Raw genomic sequence first — 24,223 nt, forward strand, 5'->3', positions numbered from 1 at the left:
GGGAGTGTTGAAATGGCAAGCAACCGGAAGCTCAGGGTCCTGCTTGCGGACTGAGCGGAGATGTTCCGCAAAGCGGTCACCCAGTCTGCGCTTGGTCTCCCCAATGTAGAGGAGACCACACTGTGAGCAGCGAATACAGTATACTACATTGAAAGAAGTACAAGTAAATCGCTGCTTCACCTGAAAGGAGTGTTTGGGGCCTGGGATAGTGAGGAGAGAGGAGGTAAATGGGCAGGTATTACACCTCCTGCGATTGCAAGGGAAGGTGCCCTGGGACGGGGACGAGGTGGTGGGGGTAATGGAGGAGTGGACCAGGGCGAGTCCTTATTATTTATTATCCGAGTCCTACTAAAAAAAATTATGGAATTGCATACCAGTAATACAACAATTAAACCTACAAAACATTTAACATATCACATATGGACATCCAAGTTGCAGAACCATCATTGTTACTGCTGTGGCACACTTAACCGCAGGAAAAAATCTCATCCAGATGGTTTTATGGACAATTCATAAAATCCATGTTCAATATTCTGCATTAAGGTAGTTGGGACAGTGGTCCAATATTTTTTGGACAATGGTTGTGGTGGCGGATGGAAGGAATGAGGAGGGGGCAGGGCAATAAAAGGCCAAGCCCCTGCTTAGTCAGGATGTAAATGCACAAGTTTGATCGGGCAAGTGCAGGATGAGATCACCGAGCTTAGTGATGCTCAGTATCTAGCCTGTCACAAGGCATCACCACAGGAAAGTCAATACAAGTTATGGAATGCTACAGTGCATGCCACCAGCTTTAAAATTAAAGGGTGGTGGTGGTGCCTTCACTGCAGGCCTTAAAAACTCTGGCAGCTCAAGTTAACTTACCCTGTGAATTGAGCCATACAGACCAGGAAAGTTCCAAGTTCAATCCCAATCTGTGGTGACCTAGCTGATCTCTAGATGAATGGAAGGAGTATTTGTCACCACAGCAACTCCAGATCAGGAAGTAGAAGAAAGTCAAACCAGATAAACTACTAGTGATCCCAATGAGCACATGCACAAGACATCTGGTTAGAACAGACACAACTACAATACCCACAGTTGAACATCCAAACAAACTGTCAAGGATCACATATGAATAATGGTCACTTTAGCGATGATCCAGAGTTACTGGCACTTTCCAAGTAAAACTGATCTATTAGACCTGCAAAGAATACATAACCTTTTCATGCATTTGAAAACAACTTTTTAAAGCAGAAAGGACAATATCTGAGAAATCCCACAATTCTAGGTTGTTTTTTTTTGCTACTACATTTATGTCAGAGGGCCTCTTTGCTGAAGTACTTACAAGCCAGAAATGCAATCAGTTTGATTTTCAAGCAAAACATCTTTTAAGCACTGGAACTACCAAAAGAAAATCTCCATTTGGAAAGACATGGTTAAAAATCAAAATCTTTATTACAAAAATAAGTTACACTCACCTCCAGCTTACAGTATAAAACAATGTTTATCTGCAGGAATGAAACAATGATGGTCAATGCCAATGAAATCTTGCTGTATTTAGCAGTAGGGTCCTTAAAGGACAAGTAACATCTCCAGTTTCCATGGGTGGATAAAAGCAATGATTGATCAGGTAGTTTTAAATTGAAATCAGACTATACAGAAAACCAAGCAACTTTTTCCTCAAGTTTTATTGAGTTGCATCCAGATTTTAACCTTTCATCTACTTACGAAGCATGGTGTATACTTAAAAACTACAATATCCCTTTTTAACAGGAAAGATTTAAATTTAAAAAAAACGTTCACATATCTTAGCCTTCTATTCCACAATTTTACCTAGATTTTTGTTAAATTTTCTTGGCCCCTATCCATCTACTTGGTCGTGATCCACACTTAAGTTTCCAGAAATCTTGGTCAGATACTCAAAGCAGGAAAGCATGTTCATATCAGGATGCAGGTACTGAGACACCCTTGCATCCCTTACAGATGCACTGCAAAAACAATGACACTGACATTAAACCTACAATGTCCATTGTTTATACACTGTGACAGTGTAACATGATTATAGAACTGCTTAATTTACAAAGAATGCAGCATTTAGTCCTGAAACAATGAAATACTGTCAAGAGTACTGCTCTGTATAAAATGCAATAGTACAAAAGACACTGCAGACCGATCTTTACAGACATGGTATAGCCGATATCAAATACAGCCTACTTGCACATCAAAATCGGATGCCCCAACATCTAGAAAGTTATTTCTGCAATAAGGATTTTATTTTAAATACCTGCACCAACTTTCTCCCGTCCTCTCCCCTGAAGATGTCAATCCCTTGGTATGCAGCCACCACTCCAACCATCAGACAACTATTCATACACAAACCTCAGCAATGAATGCTAGCATGCTTTTTAAACTGTGGGAACCTTGTGCACCTCCAGCACAGAATGCTGGAAAGTAATAAGAGGAACCTTAACCGATTTACCACCCCTAACCTTGGGGCAGAACGGCAATTGTATCCCAAACTGAAATTGGCTAATTCAGAACAGGGATTAAGCTGAAATCTTACACAGCTCAGCTACTTAGATGAACTCAGCTGTTGGTACAACCTACACTAAGAAATAATAAAATAGTATCAACTGTCAAATACTCGTGTCAGAATTAAAAGCATGGCACCATAATGCTAGAGTATTCCTTAGGTGTTCAGAACCATCTCCATTATTTTAATTCTGACTTTACCCAACAAGCACCAAGTCTTAACATTTGCATGGTATTAGCCCAACCATCCAACTTAAAAACAATGGTACAATCTTCTACAAGTTTATTAAAAGCAAATAGCTTAAGGACAGTTACTTATAAAGTGTGACACTAGGGGAATTATGAATTCTTACAAACAAATTTATCCCAGAAGCTTGTTACTCGAGTTCAAAAGAAAACATTAAGCCTGTGTAAAGCATTATACTGTGATACTCTTAAGTCTTCCTAGTTGTTTAATGCCTTCAATATGCTGAAAGCAAACATCCCAATTTAACCCTAGATAATCTTCACCACTCAAGGGCAATTAGGGATGGGTGGTGCTGGCCTTGCCAGTGATGCTCACATACCATGTAACAAAAAAAAAAATCAAATTTAGATTGGTTTTAACTTCAATTGTAGTTTTACAACTGGTCAATGAAAATAAACAGCAAGATTCTATCTGTTTGCAGTTGGTACTAATTTGGGGCTGCACTGTACAACTTTAGGAACCAGGAAATAGGAATTGAAAAATCTCTAGGTAAAAAGATTAGACATTTTTGAAAGACATTTACAAAAGCAGAAACTTGCCACTGAGTCAGCAGGGCAACTTCTGAACAAAATGTGCTTAGTTCAGAGGCTACATCAAATCCAAACAAACTGGATTAGAGAACGTGATTTATATCAACTTCATTAGAACACAAAGATATGTGCAATTTTATACATAGGTTTTGTATAGATTAGTCCTACCAATTAAAAGGGATATTGTACTTTATTTCAGAATGTACGGTTTTCAGTCAAATTGAATTTTCAATTTCCAACATCTCAGTACTTACAAAAGTAACATATCCTTCAACTATCATACAACCTAAGGCTAACTATAGTATCTGAAAAAGCAAGACAGCAATTTCAGTTTCATAGAGACAAAAGCAAGACTTGTTTCTGGTAATTTGTAAGAATGATAGAACCATATTATATCTTTATATACTCTATTTTAGCCAGAACTAATTTGAGGAGGGTACCGAATGAAAGAAAATCCAGACGAGCAATAAAATACAATAGGTTTCCTTTGTGGGCAAATACAGCGAAACAAGCCTTGCTCTCATCTTACAGTTCTCTATTTACAGTACTCACAGGGTAGTTTAATCCTCAGCTACTGAGGTAGTTAACCAACCCTTTTTTTTTAAAAAGACGGGTTCAGAAAAGAACCATTTTTCTGGAATGCTCGACTACCTGAAATTTTGGCGATTACACTTCCATCTGTAAGCAGTTCTCTTCTTCAGGAATAATGACTTACAAAACTGCTGTTTGAGGTAGTGATGAGCAATACCAAGAGTACTACAATCAGCTGAACTTGAATGTGATTTTGCACAGTTTTAAGTCTTCCGAGCAGGTCTGGCATTATATGAATCTTGTGACGATTATGAAATCTCTTGACAAACTTCACGGTCATCACCCACCACTACCTCGGTACATTACAAAAAAGGTACATTTGCTATACAAAATTTAAAAATTATAGTCCATATGTGTTGAAATCTTGAAAAGCTCTTCATTTCCTTGGCTGTTCCCGGTCTCCTTTTGGCGTCATGGTGTGGAATCTTACCATCATCTCCATTAGCAGCTTCCAGTGTAACCTCCACATAGCAAGTCAGTCGTCATCAAAACAGGTCAGGACCGGCCTCGACCTCGTTTTCCTGCTAGCCAGGCAACAAAAGGAAGCTATTAAATTAGGATCTAAAATGAAATCAGTTTTAGAAAAAAAATGGTCGACAAGGTATTGCTTTTAAAACATTGTTCCCATTAATGCTTCAATATTCCTGTATTTCAGAATCAAAATTTAATATGGCAAATCAAGCAACCATTACACTCTTAGGTGAACTCAACTTAAAATAAGGAGTGTATCATTTAACTTAATTAGATTCTGATTATTGTTTTAAAAAAACACCTCTTTAAGGTATCAAATCATTCACTTTTTCCAGAGTTCATTTAAAGCAATGCACATATATACATTAAGATGAGCCACAAGTTTAATTTATTCAATGCAGTTGTTAGTTTAAAGTAACAAAAAACAATTTGAAGCATAGTTTTATATTTGGAGAGATTCCAAAGTGCAAAAATTGTCTAAATTTTATCTGGATTGCAGAACTTCATTGAGCATTGATCTAAGAAATGTTACACTCCTATTTTCAATAAGAATTTAGAATCAAGAAGTTAATTTATATTCTGACAGCACATTTGAGCAGCTCAGTTTAACAAATTTCAATTATATTATGAAAATATTAAGCATGTTTAGTCATTAAGCAAAAACAGAGCATTTAGAGCTGAAAATTATGAGCAGTTAGTTTGTGATTTGCATTTTAGAGCAGTTTCTTCATAATAGATGAAGAGACATTTGATTTCACTGGAAAAATACATCAGTGAAATGGTACTAATTCCAGTTGCAGATAATAACAAACCACAAACAAGAAGTTTATTTAACGTTAACATACTATTTGGTGCTATCACCAGAGTACCTTCATGGCACAAAAGAGCAGTGCATATTAGATTCAGGTTAAAGGACCTAAAACAGCAACGCAGCAAGTGAGACAGAAGTAACTAAAATTCAAATGTTTACTCATTGATTTACATGTCATTTTTAATCATCCTGAACTACGCTGCAAGGAAATTGGAAACTTTGCAGAATAAAGACACTGCTTTGGAAAATATCACTCATGCATTTTTTAAAGCTAATATTTTCTCCATTTTAAATACAATTCATAAATATATAAGCAATCCATATAATTAACTAAACTGTGCAGACATTAACACATTCCTAGTTTTCTTTCTGTAATTCAACCACTCTGACCAAGGTTTTCCATTATAAATTCTTTGGAGAATTTGGATGAATTTTTTTGTAAGGTCGGAAAAAATTTTGTCAAAAGGAAAATTTACGCAACAAAATGGAATTTAGTTAAAATTCATATGGTTTGGTAGAATTTTGAAATTTTATTGAAATAGACATTGACAGTAGATAGAGAATACAAGAATGAACTTGACAAAGTGTCACTTCTGGAATAGCCAAACCAAAGAACTGGTAGTAATTTGAAATATCAGTCAACAACAAAAATTTATTTAGGTCAACTTGCCTACTCCTGGTAATGCAAGTTAGTAACATACAGCTTCTTCAGTTACTTCAAATACAAGAAATTCAGGAAAAAAGCAACAACTTAATTTTGTAAATTACGCATTTAACTTTAAAAGCCACGGAAACAGAACTACCAGTAATGTACATACACTGAAGCCAAATATTAGACTATGTTTAGTCGTGAGCCAGATTTCTAAAAACTGTTTTATGGCAATATCATGATGCATTATGTCCAACCTCTGCTAAACTAGATGGAATGCCTTTATTCAAACAGCCGAATTTCAAAAACAAAAGAAAGCTTTTTCCCACTATTAAGTGGAATCATTGCAGACTATGCAGTGAAGTCCAAGTGAATTTTTTTTGTAAAAATATATATGCACATCTGCAAATAGGGGATTCTTGCCAGATGTCATCAATTAGCAAGCGGCAGCCAATCAGATTAAAGGCCAATCTGTATTCCAAAGTCAGTTCAGACAACCTATCAGTCATATTTTACTGAACCCCTAATGGTCTATTTCCACTGTTGCCCATAAGTATCCTGATAAAACTCCTGGTTGTTCTCAGATTTGTAACCATAGTTACCAGAATAATCACCACCTTGGAGCGGTTGCTGAGCAATAGGTTGGGAGCCCCAGTTCTGATTATTGGTCTGGCGCCGCTTCGAATCTGGCTGGTTGTACCCATCAGCTTTTCGTTTGCCTCCTACATTTCCACCGCGGCCACCCCTCACACCACGTACCCCGCGGCCTCTCTGCTGCGCCTGGGGACCCCCTCTTGCACCACGAGCACCTCTCCCTGCCATTTGACCACGCGGTGTGAATCCAGATCTTCCACGTGGTTGGGGAACTCCGCGACCTCTGGTAAGAGGGGCACCTCTTCCACTTCTGCCACCTCTTCCTCTAGCAGTTGTCTGATAATCATCATAACCATAGTATGGATCTTCATATCCTCCACGATAATCATGGTAATCATAGCCATAATAATCATAATCTTCATAACTATAATAATCTAGAGGATAGCTGTAACCTCCTCTGGCTCCACGTCCTCTGCCTCGTGCTGGAGGGGGCATGCGGGGAGGAGGGTAGTAGTAATAATCCTCATACCTGGAATTAAAATTATATTTTTATTTGTTGGAAATACATAAGCTCATCACTTCACTTACATTAAATAAACTTTTTAAAAATTAAAACCACCAGAGACTGATTTCTTTTTTTAAATAAAACAAACCAATCTCTGGATATGCAAATTGGGAGCAAATGGAATTTTTGAGCCAGATCTCTGAGTGGCACACTCAATCTTTCGCTCTCTGTCCTTTAGGAATTATTGTCTCTCCACCCCGCCTACTTTGATTAGAAATACATAAGAAAAGGGAAACGTCAACTTTTCTCCTTGACTGATTTTTAGTAAGAACAAAATGTATCTGGAATAACTTTTTAAATCTAAGAACTGTAAGAAAATGACAATACATACTACTGATAGAATCAAATTATACAGAATGCTCTACTTCAGCAGAGCAGGTTACAAAAGGGACAAGGCGGATGAAGTGAATGGACAAAACTTCAGCAGATGAAGTTCAATCTAATAAAATTCTTAATGGGGAGAGACCATGAGCTGTGGAGAAGCAAAGGAATTTACCCGCCCATGTACAAAAAAAAATTAAAAGCTAGTGGATGGGTACAAAAAATAAATCAAAAACCTAATGTAATGCTGGTATTTATCTCAAGGGGCTTAAATACAAAGAATGTGATGCTTAAATTGTACAGAACCTTGCACAGACCCCAATTGTTCAGTTTTGGGCACTGCACCTAGTCATTAGAGATTGTTTTTTCCTGCTCATCAATTTTGTATGTTCATTAAAGGCATGCAGGGACATGGAGGAAAGTTGGTCAAAATGAGTTGAGGTATGAATCAGACATGACCTAACTGAATGGCTGAACAAGAGGGGCTGAATGGTCTACTCCTGTTCCTATGCTCTCAATTTGAAACTAAAGGCAACCTTTCCACCCCATCAGCCTCCATATCCAAAGGATCATCCTCCGCCATTTCTGCCACCTCCAGCGTGATGCCACTAACAAACACATCTTCCCCCGTCAGCATTCCGAAGGGATCGTTCCCTCCGCGACACCCTGGTCCACTCCTCCATTACCCCCACCATCTCGTCCCCTTCCCATGGCACCTTCACCTGCAATCGCAGGTGGTGTAATACTTGCCCATTTACCTCCTCTCTATCCCAGGCCCCAAACACTCCTTTCAGGTGAAGCAGCGATTTACTTGTACTTCTTTCAATGTAGTATACTGTATTCGCTGTTCACAATGTGGTCTCCTCTACATTGGGGAGACCAAACGCAGACTGGGTGACCGCTTTGCGTAATACCTCCGCTCAGTCCGCAAGCAGGACCCTGAGCTTCTGGTTTCTTGCCATTTCAACACTTCCCCCGCACCTGCTCTCGTGCTCACATCTCTATCCTGGGCTTGCTGCAGTGTTCCAGTGAACATCAACGCAAGCTAAAGGAACAGCATCTCATTTTTCGATTAGGCACACTACAGTCTGCCGGACTGAATATTGAGTTCAATAATTTCAGAGCATGACGGGTCCCCCATTTTACTTTTATTTTTAGTTATTTTTTCCTTTTTCACAATTTTTTTTTGTATGTTTATTTCATTTCATCTTAGTTTGTTCAGTTTGCTTCCCCACTGTTTTTTTTTCATGTTTGTACTTGCTGCTGTTCAATCTTCAGTCCATTAACAGCCTATCTGTACTAATGCTTTGTCTTTCAACACACCATTAACATACTGTTTGCCTTTGCTCCATGACCTTTTTTTTGGGGAGGCACAGTGGCTCGCACCGCAGCCTCACAGCTCCAGGGACCCGGGTTCGATTCTGGGTACTGCCTGTGCGGAGTTTGCAAGTTTTCCCTGTGTCTGCGTGGGTTTCCTCCGGGTGCTCCGGTTTCCTCCCACATGCCAAAGACTTGCAGGTTGATAGGTTAATTGGCCATTATAAATTGCCCCTAGTATAGGTAGGTGGTAGGGAAATATATAGGTGGGGATGTGGTAGGAATATGGGATTAGTGTAGGATTAGTACAAATGGGTGGTTGATGGTTGGCACAGACTTGGTAGGCCGAAGGGCCTGTTTCAGTGCTGTATCTCTAAACCTTTTGGTCAGCTATGTGGCCTTGTCCAATCTACACCTTCTCCTTTGTTATCTCTTGCCCCACCCCCGCCTCACTTGCTTATAACCTTTGACATTTCTAATATTTGCCAGTTGCGAAGAAGGGTCACTGACCCAAAACATTAACTCTGCTTCTCTTTCCACAGATGCTGCCAGACCTGCTGAGTATTTCCAGCATTTCTTGTTGTTATTTCAGATTTCCAGCATCCGCAGTATTTTGCTTTTACTCATTTAGAGGACATTGGATGTGGTGCGAGAAGTGAAAAAAGTGTCACACTGGTGTAGTAAGGTCTGCTCTTCTGCAGCTGGATGAGGAAGCAGACTGCTTCAAGGCACCTGACTGCTCTATCTGACGAGTGCTTGATGTTAACTGTACTGGGTGCCTTAAACGAGAGACATGTACCACATCTTGAGCATCTTTTCTTTCAGAAAAAACTGCAGCATAACTAGGGATAAAGAATGAGAGGTTTAAAAGGAAGGTGCTTCAATGTACACCTATGACAATCCACTCTTGCACTAAATGTAGTCTCCTCCACAGGGAAATAAACCAGTACCATCTGCTGGCTGTATATCATTACTGCAAAGTCTGAACAAAGATCCTTTACAAGTCCAGTTTCCACTTTCAAAGATCAGCAGCTGAAATGTAGTAGATTCATGTAAAAAGCAGTAGTCTGCTTGCGACATGATTGAGGTGAGTAGTTAACACTGGATATGGCCAAATAGAAGGAAGAGCTGCCAATGACAATTAAAAATGCAGCACTTCTGACACACCATCTGTTCTGATCTCTGATGTGGCAGTATGTCCAACAGACACATATTCTCATCCAACTGGAGTCTGTCTCAGATTCCAAGCACCACGACAAGCACAGCTTTAATTGAACCACTTCTTTGAAGGGCTGTTTGCTACATCTTGCCTTCCAGATTGCAAATATGATTTAAACTACAAACAGCTGAAAAATTGGATATACTCACGGCTGAGATCTAGCAGCTTGCCTCTGTGCCTGTCGTTCCTTTTTCTTCTTGTCTGGTGGCTTAGCAAGAACAATTTCAATATTTTCACCTTCTAAGTATTTCCCGTTCATTTCATCCATAGCCTGCCAAACAAATAAGGAGATAAATAATGATTGCTGTGCAAAGATATACAAGTCAGTGTTAGAAAGTGTAATCTCTACTGTCTATATCTTAGGGTGCTACAGTATGAATGCCATATGGGAAGATTGTTCTGTTTAAATTCAATGAAACTGGTAATAGAAGCCTTTTAATAGTCAAGCCAAATGAGTTATAATCAAAGACAAATGATGGAACACCAACTAAATCTGATGCCAAACAGGTTTAGCTGTCAAAAGAGGACTTGTTGGTATGCAGGTCCGAAAACTTTCCTACGCACAGGTGACAATCAAGTCTGCAGCAGCGTCCACTGGTAGGTGCATGATGAATTTAACCAAATTGCTTCTATTCACTAACACATTCATTGAACAATAAAGCACGCGTAAAAGTCGCCGCTTTAAAATAATAAATCTATGTACAGAAAATTAAAACATGAAAAGCTGCATTGACAGATTGCTTTTAAACTTTGTCTGCCTGTCTTCATAGCTAGCAAATAACATGCATTTCACAGAAACAGCTAGTTATGAAAAGTGATTTATCAGAGTACTTATCATTGCATGAATTAACAAAAGTTGGTATTGATCTCAGTAAATTAATTATCCATCACTTCCTTAATCAGCCGAAAAGTAGCGAAGAAACATTTGCATCACAGATCACAACAGACCCCCTAACAGAAAATGTGTTATTCAATTGAAGTTGTACAAGTTATACCCGATTTCTAAACCTGAAAACAGAATGCTTCAGCAGCCTTTACCTTGACTGCACCATCTCTTTCATCAAAGTGAATGAAAGCATAATCTTTCAGCTTCTTCACCCGCTCCAGCTTGCCAAATTGGCTGAAGGTCTTTTCTAGTAATTCTTCTGTTACTGTGCTGGCCAGGTTACGAACAAAGAGCACCTTCACCTGCAACAGCGAGCAAATATATTAAAATACATTATGTCCAAATAAAAGTGGGAACAATTTCTAAACATCACCCTCAGTATTTAAGCAGTTAGAAATGACTGTCCATGGCTCAGTGGGAAAGTGTGGAACTGAGTCATAGGGCAAGTTGTACAGGTTCAACTCTGTGGCAGCTTTGCACATACTACAGTTTTTAAAATTATTCATTCTCAGGATATGGCCACCACCATCAAAGTAAGCATTTATTGCCCAGTCCTAGTTGCCCTTGATGTGGTGGTAGTGGGCCACCTTCTTCACCCATTGTACTCAATGTGGTGAAATTAATTTCACAATTATGTCAGGTAGGAGCTCCAGGATTCTGACCCAGTGAGTGACGAAAAAGAGACAGCGATACAAGTCTCAAAGTCAGGATGGTGTGTGATTTGAGGGGAACTTGCAGGTAGCGATGATCTTATGAACCAATTGCCCACGTCCTAGGTGCATAAAGTTTGGGTGATCCAACTAAATAAGTGAGTTGCTTCAATGCATCCTTTTAAATACAGCAACCACAGTGCACCCTGGGGTGGGGGTGCATGCTTAAGCTAGTGGAAGAGGTATCAATCAAGCAGACTGCTTTGTCCTGGATGGTATTAAGCTTGTCAACTGTCCACACTCGAGATGCTTTGCAGGTGGTGGAGGCTTTGGGGGATTCAGAGTGAGACACTGACCACTGACTAGCCAGTATCTGACCTGCTTATATTTTTTTTAGATTTAGATTTAGAGATACAGCACTGAAACAGGCCCTTCGGCCCACCGAGTCTGTGCCGACCATTAACCACCCATTTATACTAATCCTACACTAATCCCATATTCCTACCACATCCTCACCTGTCCCTATATTCCCCTACCACCTACCTATACTAGTGGCAATTTATAATGGCCAATTCACCTATCAACCTGCAAGTCATTTGGCTGTGGGAGGAAACCGGAGCACCCGGAGGAAACCCACGCAGACACAGGGAGAACTTGCAAACTCCACACAGGCAGTACCCAGAATTGAACCCGGGTCACTGGAGCTGTGAGGCTGCGGTGCTAACCACTGCGACGCTTAGTTGTCACATTTTTGTGGCAGGCCCAGTGGAGCTTCTGGTCAATGTTGAGGCCCCCAGGATGTTGACAGCATCCCAGGCCAAGGAAGAGAAAACATGCCGAAGACTCCAGATGACTACTATTAGAATTGCTGGCAACACAGACTGAATTGTAGCCAGAGTGAACAAGCTCATCAATTCCAAACTTGACATTAAACCTATTACATCACATTTTAAGTAATACTCAAGGATTAATACCTTTGACATGACCTCAGGATCTGGATCCTCTATAGGATCTGCCCATTCCACCGTTACAACATTGCCCCAGACCTTCACTTTTCCACTGATAAGCCTGCGTCTGGCCTGGGCAGCAGATTTATGATCTTCAAACTCCAAGAAACAGAAACCTCTATTCTTCTTCTTGTCATCTGGTTGGTGGTACAGTATCACATCTGTCAGTCCCTCTGCCAAAATAAATAAAAAGGTTAGAACAACCATTAAAAAAAACTCCACTGGGTTCTTTCTCTGCATTTATCTACTTTCTGGTTAAGTAATTTCTTTTGTCTGTCTGTAAAGTAATGTGCACCAATGAAAAAGTTCATGCATTCTGGAAGAAAGACTTCACATTATTGACCTTACCCAGAAATATGGGTAATGTTCACAAAATGGGTATTGGGTATGGGTAATGCCCCTGAAAAACAGAGGAATGTATAAAAGTGATCTCCCTACAAATTGACTGGTAGGTGGCGCTGTGAGGAAGATGACAGAACAGAACGGGCTGCTGAATCTTAATATTTGTCTACAAGTTCCATCAATGCAAATTCGACAGCACGACTGTGGATCCTCCTAGGCCTTAGACGTGCTCCACTTGGATGAATTTTTGTTCCAGTTTAAGCAGTGAAGATAAAAGCAACTGAGAACTGGTTTCTCTCTAAAAAATTTATGGTATAATATGGTTAGCAGGTCAAAGAAAGCAAGCATGTCAGCTATCTTCAGATATCTCAAAATTGCCGTATTTACTTCTCCAGGAGTTAGAAAAGCAAAGGCTGGAAGTGGACATGCAGGATGAAAATTCATGCAGAACGAAACATGGACGCCAGGGTCCTAGTTACACTGCAATTTATGTCGGCTAGAGCTTGAGAACAGCTAGGAAATGGCATCAACCAGGGCAGAAGTTCTACTACTGGCATCCCTGCGCTTGAAGGAAAGAAAGGGGTAATGTGGGTAGTAAGAGGATAGAAATGACTACCTAGCACACAAACACAAAGCCCATCCCATTCACATTTGGATCAGCCAAGTACACCACTCAGTCACCCACACCACTATCACAAGAGAAACTGGAGACTAATTTGGAGGGAGGGTGGGGATGGGAACTCTTGGGAAACATCTCACCGATCTCCTGAGTCAATCAAATAAAATCTAAACTCTAAACCAGGGCATTGGTTTAAAGAGCCGGGAAATTAAAAAACTCTAATTGGGGCCAGTAAAACAGCAAGTGAATTAATAACTGGTACAGAGCAGCTTCATCAGAGTGCAGATTTCACCAGAGTGCAAGGGAACTTGGCGAGTGAAAGATTCGATGAGGGGCAAAAGGTGCTGCTTCATATATAAAAGAAATAGGGTTAAATTAGAACTGTGGGCTAAGTTACAGTATAGATCTAAGACAAAAAACTAAATTTAATAAACAAGATTACCTAGATTAAAAGCTATAAATGGACAATTCAGTGACTTCAAAACCTGAAAACCTAATTAAATAAAATACATTAGAGATAGCAGGGTAGGTGATACATTGCAGCTGTTGCGTGTGGGAGCTGGCAGACACCAGTGTGATCCACAACAACCACATCTGCAGTAAGCGCCTGCAGCTCGAGGAGCCTTGGCTCAGAATTGATGAGCTGGAGTTCGAACTTCAGACACTGTGATACATCAGGGATGGAGCAAGTTACCGTGACACTTTGATCCAGGAGACAGTCAAACCCCTTAGGTTAAATAATTCAGATTCGGTCTGAGGTCAGAAACAGGAAGGAGTGACTACAAGTGAGGCAGGTATGGGAATCCAGAAGGTAGAACTGGAGTAGCGCTTGCACTTGTCCAACAGTTACAAAGTCCGTGCAGCTCTGTGGATGAGAGCAGAGACTGCAAGGAGGATAAACAACCTGACTGTCCCACTGAGCACCAATGAAGTCACTGGTGGGAATAGTCTATAGGTCCAACAGTAACTACACAGTAGAACAGGGTATATATCAAGAAATAATGGGGGCTTGTAAAAAAGGTACTGCAATAATTGTGGGCTATGTTTATCGTCATAGTGTGGACAAATCAAATTGACAAAGGTAGCCTTGAGGACGAGTTCAGTGTGCATTCGACACAATTTCGGAGAAAAAGCAACCAGGGAACAGGATATTTTGGATCTGGTAATGTGTGAGAGACAGGATTATTAATGATCTCACTGTAAAGGACCCTCTACGGAAGAGTGATCAGCATAAAATCTACCCCTAAAGCCAAGTGCTGTGACTGAGGTGGAGAAAGTAAGCCATAACATTACAAATTTTGTACACCAATCTAATTATAGCATGAAATTTTGGCAGTGTAGGTTTCAAATGACTTGCCCTTTTGCCAAGGTTATTTACCCAATCTATTCTTAGATTGTACTTGAGTAATCCTACTTGTTTAGTTTTCAAAATGGATTTTTTTGTTTATAATTTACAGCCATGTAAATGTTTAATGGTAGAAATCTGTGAAAGTTATGGAAATGTAGCTGCATGGGTACAGAAATGATTAGGGGCTGGTTAGCAGCGATTCGGCTAGATAGTGTTTTTCAGGTTGTAAGGATGTGGCCCGTGGTATGTTTCATAAATCTCTGCTGGGACTTCTGCTTTTTGTTTTAGTGTGTTCATGGTGATTTGGAACATGCACTGTTTTATAATAGGGACACTATACCCTACAATATGCAGCATATCAGGTAACTGATTTATATTGACTGAGATAAAATGCCTTTATGTTGGATGCTATACTGGGATTTTTACTGGTGTTCTGGGAAAATGGTAAACCAGTGAAAATCATTATTATTATATGCTTCTTTGCACAGTTTTTATTTTTTACTGTGTTTAAAACTCCAGATACGCAGCAAGTGGTAAGTAGGACATACCAGGATGAAGGTAAGTAGCTGCCATTTCAGCAGCGCCCAGAGGGAATCCACTGATGGCAGTATTGGGGAGCCACGTTTTGCTGCACAAGTGGGCAGGTCTTTGGGTTTAGTGATACAGGAGGGAAGTCCTGGGTCATTGAGGTACTGTGGAAGATCCTAGACTTTGGCAGCTTTGGGGGGTGGGGAACATCTTGAGTTTGGTCACATTGAAGGACTGTTATGGATTTGATGGCACTAGTGTGGGAATCTTGGGATTGGGCAAGAGTGGGATGCGGGTTTTGGAATTTGACAGCATTGCAGTAAATGCTCTGCAGTGCAGAACATTGTGTGTATAGGGGCGATGGGGTGGGAGGGAGGCGCAGGTGTCCTTGGGTTTTGCAGCATTTCAGAGAAGACTTGTGGTTTAATAGTCTGGGGGGGGGGGGGGGGGGGGGGAGTTCTGAGCTGTTCCAAAACTGGAGAGGTGCGTCTGGATTTTAACAGCACTGCTGCATGGGCCTTGCAGCCTTGGACGGCACAGTGGTTAGCACCGCAGCCTCACAGCTCCAGCGACCTGGGTTCAGTTCTGGGTACTGCCTGTGCGGAGTTTGCAATTTCTCCCTGTGACCGCGTGGGTTTCCGCCGGGCGCTCCTGTTCCCTCCAACAGCCAAAGACTTACAGGTTGATGGGACAATTTACAATGGCCAATTTACCTAAGTGTAGGTTGGTGATAGGAGAATGGTGGGGATGTGGTAAGGAATATGGGATTAATGTAGGATTAGTATAAATGGGTGGTTGTTGGTCGGCACAGACTCGGTGGGCCGAAGGGCCTGTTTAGCGCTGTATCTCTAAATAAAAATAAATAAACATTAACATTCAGTTTGAGGACAAGAAACTTGGGTCTGAAACTGTCAAACTTAAATAAAGGCAATTACAAAAGTATGAAGACAGAGTTGGCTAAAGTGAACTGGGGAAAATAGATTAAAAAGTTAAGATGGTAGATGAGCAGTGGCAGATGTTTAAGGAGGTATTTTCATTAATTCTCAACAAAGATATATTCAATTGAGAAAGAATGACATAAGGTTGAACCATCTGTGGCTAACTAAGGAACTTAAAAGATGTATCAAACTGAAAGAAAAGGCATGCAAGTTAGGCCAGAAGACTGGGGAAATTTTAGAAACCAAAGGATGACTGAAAAAAAGAGTAACTAGTTAGAGTAAACTAGCAAGAAATATGAACGACAGCAAGATGATAACAGGGTAGAATTAAGGGGAAACAAGGAAATGGCAGAGACTTCGATCTGTCTTCATGATAGAAGACACTAAAAGCATCCCAAGTACAGTAGAAAATCAAGAGGCAAAAGGGATGAACTTTTAGCTATCAGTACAGAAAAAGTACCAGGCAAATTTATGGAACTAAAAGATTGACAAGTCCCTTGCACCTGATGGCCTGCATCCCAGGGTCTTAAATGAGACTGCAGAGATGGTGGATGCATTGGTTGCAGTCTTCCAAAATTCCCCTAGATTCTAGAAAGGTCCCAGTGGATTCGAAAACCACAAATGTAATAACCCCAAATCAACAAAAGGAAGAAACAGAAAACAGGAAACTACAGGCCAATTACCCCAACAACTGTCATTGGGAAAATATTGGAATCCATTATTAAGGAAGCAGTAGGACATTTAGAAAATAAGAAAACCATGTTGACTATGCTTGATTATATGAAAAGCAAATCATGTTTGACAAATTTAGTAGAATTCGTTAAGGATGTAACGAAGAGGGTGGATAAAGGGGAAAATCAGTTGTAGTGTATTTGGATTTCCAAGACATTAGATAAGGTGCCAAATAAAATGTTACTGCACAAGCAAGATAAGAGCTCATGGTAGTGGGGTAATATATTAGCATGGGTAGAGGATAGGCTAACAGAAAACAAAGTCTCAAGATAAATGGGTCATTTTCAGGTTGGCAAACTGTAACCAATGGGGTGCCACAGGGATCAATGCTGGGGCCTTAATTATTTACAATTTATATGAATAACTTGGATGAAGGGACCAAGTGTATTGTAGCCAGATTTGCTACCGATACAAAGATAGGTGGGAAAGCATGTGGTGAGACAACAGTCTACGAAGGGATATAGATAGGTTAAGCAAGTGGGAAAAGAATTGGCAGATGGGGCATAATGTGGGAAAAGGTGACATTTTGCACTTCAGTAGGAAGAGCAGAAAAGCAAAATATTAGACTGCAGAATGCTATAGTACAGAAGGATCTAGGTGTCCTCGTACATGAAACACAAAGTTCGCATGCAAGTATAGCAAGTTATCAGGAAGGCAAATGGAATGCTGGCCTTTATTGCAAGTGGATGGAAATATAAGTATGGAAGTCTTGCTACAACTGTACAGAGCCTTGGTGAGACCACACTTCGAGTAAGGCATACAGTTTTGGTCACCTTATTTAAGGAGGAATACTTGCATTGGAGGCAATTCAGAGAATGTTTAATGATTCCTGGGACGAAGAGGTTGCCTTCAAGGAAAAGTTGAGCACATTGGGCCTATACTCATTGGAGTTCAGAAGAGATGATCTTATTGAAACATTTAAGATTTGAAGGGGCTCGACAGGGTAGATGCTAAGAGTATGTTTCCCCTTGCAAGGGAATCTAGGACTGGGGGCATAGTTTCAAAATAAGGGGTCTCCCTTTTAAGATGGAAATGAGGAATTTCTTCTCTCAGCAGGTTGTGAATCTTTAATTCTCTACTTGAGAGAGCAGTAAAGGCTGAGTCATTGAATATAATCAAGGCAGAGATAAACAGATTTTTGAAATATAGTGGATTCAAGGGTCATGGGAAACAGGCAAGAAAGGGAAGTTGAGGCCAAGATCAGACAAGCCATGATCTTATTGAATGGTAGAGCAGGCCAGAAGCACCGTATGGCCTACTCCTATTTCTTATGTTACGTAGGTGACTGCAGTAACTCATATCATATTGCCCTATAACCTGACAATAGCCTTCTAACTCAGGAATGTGTCCAGTTTCCTTTTCAAGTGCTACAAGGAATCCATACTCACCACATAATTCAGTAACCTACTCCACTTCCTAACATTTAACACAACTCTTCCCATGTGCTTTATACAGGCCCCTTGCTCTCCCATCGCTGATCTCAAATAATCAATCCAACTGTAAAACCTAAACCCACCTCCAGGGACCCGGGTTCGATTCTGGGTACTGCCTGTGCAGAATTTGCAAGTTCTCCCTGTGACCGCGTGGGTTTTCGCCGGGTGCTCCGGTTTCCTCCCACAGCCAAAGACTTGCAGGTGATAGGTAAATTGGCCGTTGTAAATTGCCCCTAGTGTAGGTAGGTGGGTAGGGAATATGGGATTACTGTAGGGTTAGTATAAATGGGTGGCTGTTGGTCGGCATAGACTCGGTGGGCCGAAGGGTCTGTTTCAGTGCTGTATCTCTAAATAAATAAATAAAACCATCTGAATTGGTCATGCCTGGCTCCAATGTTCCCCAGGGCCTGAACATCACCAGCCATATGTGGAAACCAAAAGTAGACAGAATATACTTCCAAGTACAGTCATACCAAGGCCTTGAACAGCCTGTTCATGATTTAGCTGCTTTAGTTCGCGCTGTTTTAGTGACTATTCAGCTAGATTTTGCAGCCACACATTGGACAAGACCTGGGTCAAGTTCGACCATGAACCTTTCACTCCACAGCCAGCTGACATTCACCACTAAGGCTTGCACAAGCAGCTCACTGAGTCATGGTAACAAAGGGAATTATTTTCCAGCACAGTTTGGGGGTGGTGTGGAGAGAGAAGAGGAAGAATCAACAAAAGCTCCTCACCTAGTTAATGACCACAGTGAGGTCTCCTAAATATTTAGTGATAAACATACTTAATTAGGAAACTGTATAAAAGGTGACTCAAGATTAGTGATTAATTGCAAGCTACAACAGAAATTTTCAAAGATCTTCCTGGAACACAGCAGTGGAATATCAACTACATTGTGCAGGAAAACAGCCTAACCCAAACGTACATAGTTCAGGCTTTGTTGGGAATTTGAAAGTCACACCATACCTTCCGTTATAAACACAAATGTAAATATTTATCAAAGCCCAACAGAAGAACATAATATTTAGCCACAGCACAACCAGACTTTAGATTCTTCAGTCAGCAATACAAATTGAAGACTTTGGAAAACAAGCTGTAATGTACAACAGTAGAACCAGCTGTCAAGTTTATCCCATTGACCTGAGGTTTGGGCTATTTGTCTGCTGTGAAGCACATCAATGATAACTGCGTCATTATTGTTCCTATTCACAGGGCTATCAAATAGTCAGTGTGCATCAGTTGGGACAATGCGGTATGGGAAGTGATGCAACTTTACCTGTAACTTTACCAAATTCTTCCAAAATCTGTTCCTTTGTCTTGCTTTTTGGAATGGATCCAACGAAAAGTCTGTTGTTCGCCACAGAAATGCAAACACCAATGTGTTTACCAGGCCGAATTTCATGGTTATCACACTGACAAAATTGATAACAGAGTTAGTTTATGAATCCTAATTAAGGGAATAGATATACTGTGTAGATGCATCACAGAACCTCACCAATTTGACTGCTTCCTGGGCTGCTTCTTTGGAACAAAAGGTGACGAAAGCATACCCTCGATTTAAGCCAGTCAGAGGATCCATCATCAGACGCAAATCCCATATTGGCCCAGCTTTTTCAAACAGGGGGATAAGTTCATCTTCGAAGAGATCCCTTGGTATTTTGCCTACAAATATCTGACAAAATTGGACCAATGTTAAAAAGATGTTCAAAAGGGAAACTGCTACTTAGCTTTCAAGAAAGCCGATACAAAATGGTTCTTTATATTGTCCAGCAACGGCATGTTCTGTTGTACGTGAACATTTTAAATACCTGACAAAGCAGACACTGACTTACAAAAGCTGGCAAAATAATCAATTCTTATAGTTAAGAATATCCCCTGTTGCATTTAATTGAGTGCAACAGCACTTTAAATACGCATGATTGGCCAAGCTAATGCAAGAAACTCACCCCAGAAATGCTGTTCTTTTAACTATTATTAAATGCTTTCTTCAGGTTCAAGAACCATGCAACATTCATCAGTCCATAAGCACCATTACTCACCTCAGTACCAATGTTAGGTTGAGGACCTGAATGTACCGTAAGTGGAGGAGGACCACCATACTTCCTTTGTCCTGTAGTTACATCAAGTGTATAGCCTGTTCTTTCTAAGAGGGCCTAGGATAACAAAAAGGTTTAACCATCTCAAACCAGCAATTGCAATTTATTAGAAAAAAGGCATGATAATTATAAGAAATGCAGCTCTGCCAACCTCTATGGGGAAAAAATGAACAAATCTTTAACTGAGACAGATGAAAGACTTGGATTCAATTCTCTACATACAAATTAAGTTCTCAGTTGGTGTTCTTCAATAACATGCAGAACGTTCAGCCAGGATTCTTTACTCCGAACCAATATCCAACAACCCTTATCCAGATGGAGATTTTGGACAGGATTGGACTCCGCTATAATCCCCAAAGTCAAACAGCTTGCTGACAACTTGCCATCTAGGTCATGTGGATGAAGCGCCAGCAAGCAATCAATGCCCACAGAAACAAATCCTACCTGATGGAATATAGACACGGTGATGGAATGGCCAGACATGTGGTAGATGAAATTTAATGCAGAGAAGTGTGAACGATGAGAGACAGTATAAATTAAAGGGTACAATTCTAAAGGGGGTGCAGGAGCAGAGATACCTGGGGATATATGTATACAAATTGTTTTAAGCTGGCATGGCTGAGAAAGCAATTAATAAGCATACAGGAGCCTGGGATTTATAATGAGGCTTAGACTACAAAAGCAAGAAAGTTATGATGAACCTTTATAAAACACTGGTTTGGCCTCAACTCGAGTAGTGTATTCAATTTTGGGCACCACTGTTTAGGAACGTCCATTAAGGCTTGAGAGAGGGTACAGAAAAGATTTAAAAGAATGGTTTCAGGCATGAGGGACTTCAGTTACATGGATTGATTGAAGAAACTGGGTTTGTTCTCCTTCGAGAAGGAAGGTTGAGAGGAGATTTGATTGAGGTGCTCAAAATCATGAGGGGTCTCAGAGGGAAAGTGTTTCTGTTGACAGAAGGGTCGAGAACCAGACCCCACCAATTTAAAATGATTGCCAAAAGAACCAATAGCACCATGAAGAAAAACTTTTTTTTATGCAGCAAGTGGCTAGGATCTGGAATGCATTGCCTGAGAAGCAATTGTCAAGAAAAGTTAAAAGAGACCACTCTTCCTGAACCTCACTAGTTAATTTGGAAAATATGTTAAGACAATTTTAATGTTTCCAGCCCAAGCCACTTGGATATTGGGAATCTCAGGTTAAAAATCAGAAATATATACAAAGACAAATGTTTACCAGGATGTTGCCTGGTCTGGAGGGTATTAGCTATAAGCAGAGGTTGGATAAACTCGGATTGTTTTCACTGGAAAAGAGGTGGAAGGGCAACCTGATAGAGGTTTACAAAGTTATGAGTGGCATGGACAGAGTGGATAGTCAGAAGCTTTTTCCCAGGGTGGAAGAGTCAGTTACTAGGTGACATAGGTTTAAGGTGCGAGGGGCAAAGTTTAGAGGGGATGTGCGAGGCAAGTTTTTTTTTTTTTTTTTTTACACAGAGGGTGGCGAGTGCCTGGAACTTGCTGCCGGGGGAGGTGCTGGAAGCAGGTACGATAGCGATGTTAAGAGGCATCTTGACAAATACATGAATAAGATGGGAATAGAGAGATATGGACCCCGGAAGTGCAGAAAGTTTTAGTTTAAACAGGCATCATGATCTGGCATCAGGCTTGGAGGGCCAAATGGCCTGTTCCTGTGCTGTACTGTTCTTTGTTCAAAGCAATCTCACTGAACTTCTATGAAGTATTTTCCAGATACACCAAGCAGTATGATTGCTGCACCACAAAGACCAGGAAGGTCCCCACTTAATTTCCTTTCCAATCTCAAGAGCATCAGCTAGAGCATTACAATGTCTATAGGCAGTCCTAGGCCAAGAAAGGGAAAAATCCTCTCTTAGCTCCTTGCCAGCGATCTCTACTGCAAACTTTAATCAGGCCAATTGAGGTTCAAAAAGGGAAACTTTGGGTACTGGAAAACTGTCAGTACCTATGAATCCATGTAACAGCAAGAATCAGCTTTTTCTAAGTATGCAGGAAAATAAATTTTAAAATACCAGATAGCAATCAAGTCAGGCCTATTATGTTAATGTAAGCACTGTACCTTAATTTTTGTTTCATCTGGGCCTTTATTAGCATCTGTCACTTTAGATCCTTGCTTTTCCCTCTGTCTGTAAGTCTTCATTACTCCACATAGAAAGGCACTTTTATTCTACACAGAAAGAAATGTCAATAGATTAAATCAATGCCGTTAAAGTAACGTGATTTGATGGAACTAATAATTTCTCCCTGTTCCTGATGTACACATTTAGCTTTTAACAAAAGCATTCAAGGAACGGACTAAGTTTCAACGGATTGGAAAGTCCGTTTTCTCTGGTGATTAAGGATTGTACAATCAATGGAATTTAAAATTCAGCCATTGTTGAATACATCACTGCACAAAATTAGCAACCAGAACAAATTTATTATAAGATGATTCATGCGACAAATACAAAATGTCACACTGGTATAAGAGTTCATGCTCCAAGATTAAGGATAAAGTATTTTCAACCAATGCTTGATCTTGACATTAAGCATATATTCAGCTATGCACAAATGCTACACTACATGTGTAACAAAAAAACCTATTTATTTTAGTATTAAAAAGATGAATGAGTAACTTTAGCCAAGAAATATTGTGGCATCTGCTGGCTCCAAGAATGGCAGTCATACCACTATTGTCAATATCCCACAGCTACTACCTTCTTAAATAAATGAAAAGATAAACGTTATTGTGAATTCTTCAACAGGATAAATAAAAATGGATACGGTGGTACAACACACTTAAAGCTGCATCAACTTCATCTATTTTAGGATTTGATTAGTTCATGGGAGGTTTCACATTCACAACTGCATTAATATTGCTACATAATTTAGATTTCACTTCTCCTCTCAGTCTGTATACAATTATTTATTTGTATAACTAAGTAAACAGAACAACCCTTACCTGAACATGGGAAAGATCACTTTCCTTAAACTGTTGTAGTACTGACAATGCACCTTCTTCATTGAACTCCCTCAAGGCATCAATTGCTCTCTCATCTAAATCACTATGAGAAACCAAACCTACAGAAAAATCCAAGGGAACACTTTTATTAAATAAAACATCTGCAAGTAAACATAGAAAATAGGTGGAGCAGGCCATTCGATCCTTCAAGCCTGCTCCACCGTTCATTATGATCATGGCTGATCATCCAACTCAGTAACCTGTTCCCGCTTTTGCCCCATACCCTTTGATCCCTTTAGACCCAAGAGCTTTATCCAACTCCTTCTTGAAAACAAACAATGTTTTGGCCTCAACTGCTTTCTGTGGTAGCGAATTCCACAGGCTCACCACTCTCTGGGTGAAGAAATTTCTCCTCATCTCAGTCCTGAAAGGTTTACCCTGTATCCTTAGACTATGATCCCTGGTTCTGGACTCCCCCACCATCGGGAACATCCTTCCTGCATCTACCCTGTCAAGTCCTGTTCGAATTTTATAGATTTCTACGAGATCCTCCTCACTCTTCTGAGCTCCAACGAATATAATTCTAACCGACTCAATCTCTCCTCATACATCAGTCCAGCCATCCCAGCAATCAGTCTGGTAAACCTTTGCTGCACTCCCTCTATAGCAAGAACATCCTTCCTCAGATAAGGAGACCAAAACTGCACACAATAATCCAGGTGTGGCCTCAGCAAAGCCCTGTATAATTGTAGCAAGACATCCCTGCTCCTGTACTCGAATCCTCACACTATGAAGGCCAATATACTATTTGCCTTTTTTACCGCCTGTTGGACCTG

The 24,223-nt window shown here is 40.3% G+C and overlaps 1 protein-coding gene across 8 annotated transcripts in view; it reads right to left on the reverse strand.

The window, feature by feature from the left end:
• Positions 1-1,415: 1,415 nt before the first annotated feature.
• LOC137376340 (heterogeneous nuclear ribonucleoprotein Q) overlaps positions 1,416-24,223 on the reverse strand; it is a 31,254-nt gene continuing 8,446 nt past the window's right edge. For 2 of the 8 annotated variants that reach the window (XM_068044684.1, XM_068044683.1), the window contains exons 3-11: positions 23,388-23,506; positions 22,506-22,613; positions 20,352-20,465; positions 19,808-19,984; positions 19,589-19,724; positions 12,337-12,542; positions 10,865-11,014; positions 9,976-10,097; positions 5,672-6,933 (exon numbers count right to left, since the gene is read on the reverse strand). In XM_068044684.1, coding sequence (XP_067900785.1) covers positions 6,342-6,933; positions 9,976-10,097; positions 10,865-11,014; positions 12,337-12,542; positions 19,589-19,724; positions 19,808-19,984; positions 20,352-20,465; positions 22,506-22,613; positions 23,388-23,506 — 1,724 coding nt within the window. In that variant the 3' untranslated portion in view covers positions 5,672-6,341. Of the gene's footprint in view, positions 4,404-5,671; positions 6,934-9,975; positions 10,098-10,864; positions 11,015-12,336; positions 12,543-19,588; positions 19,725-19,807; positions 19,985-20,351; positions 20,466-22,505; positions 22,614-23,387; positions 23,507-24,223 lie in introns of those variants that run through there. The other 6 variants (XM_068044691.1, XM_068044690.1, XM_068044689.1 and 3 more) reach the window with 6 other exon arrangements.

Source organism: Heterodontus francisci, chromosome 13 (assembly GCF_036365525.1).
Source record: "Heterodontus francisci isolate sHetFra1 chromosome 13, sHetFra1.hap1, whole genome shotgun sequence".
Classification (NCBI taxonomy): domain Eukaryota; kingdom Metazoa; phylum Chordata; class Chondrichthyes; order Heterodontiformes; family Heterodontidae; genus Heterodontus; species Heterodontus francisci.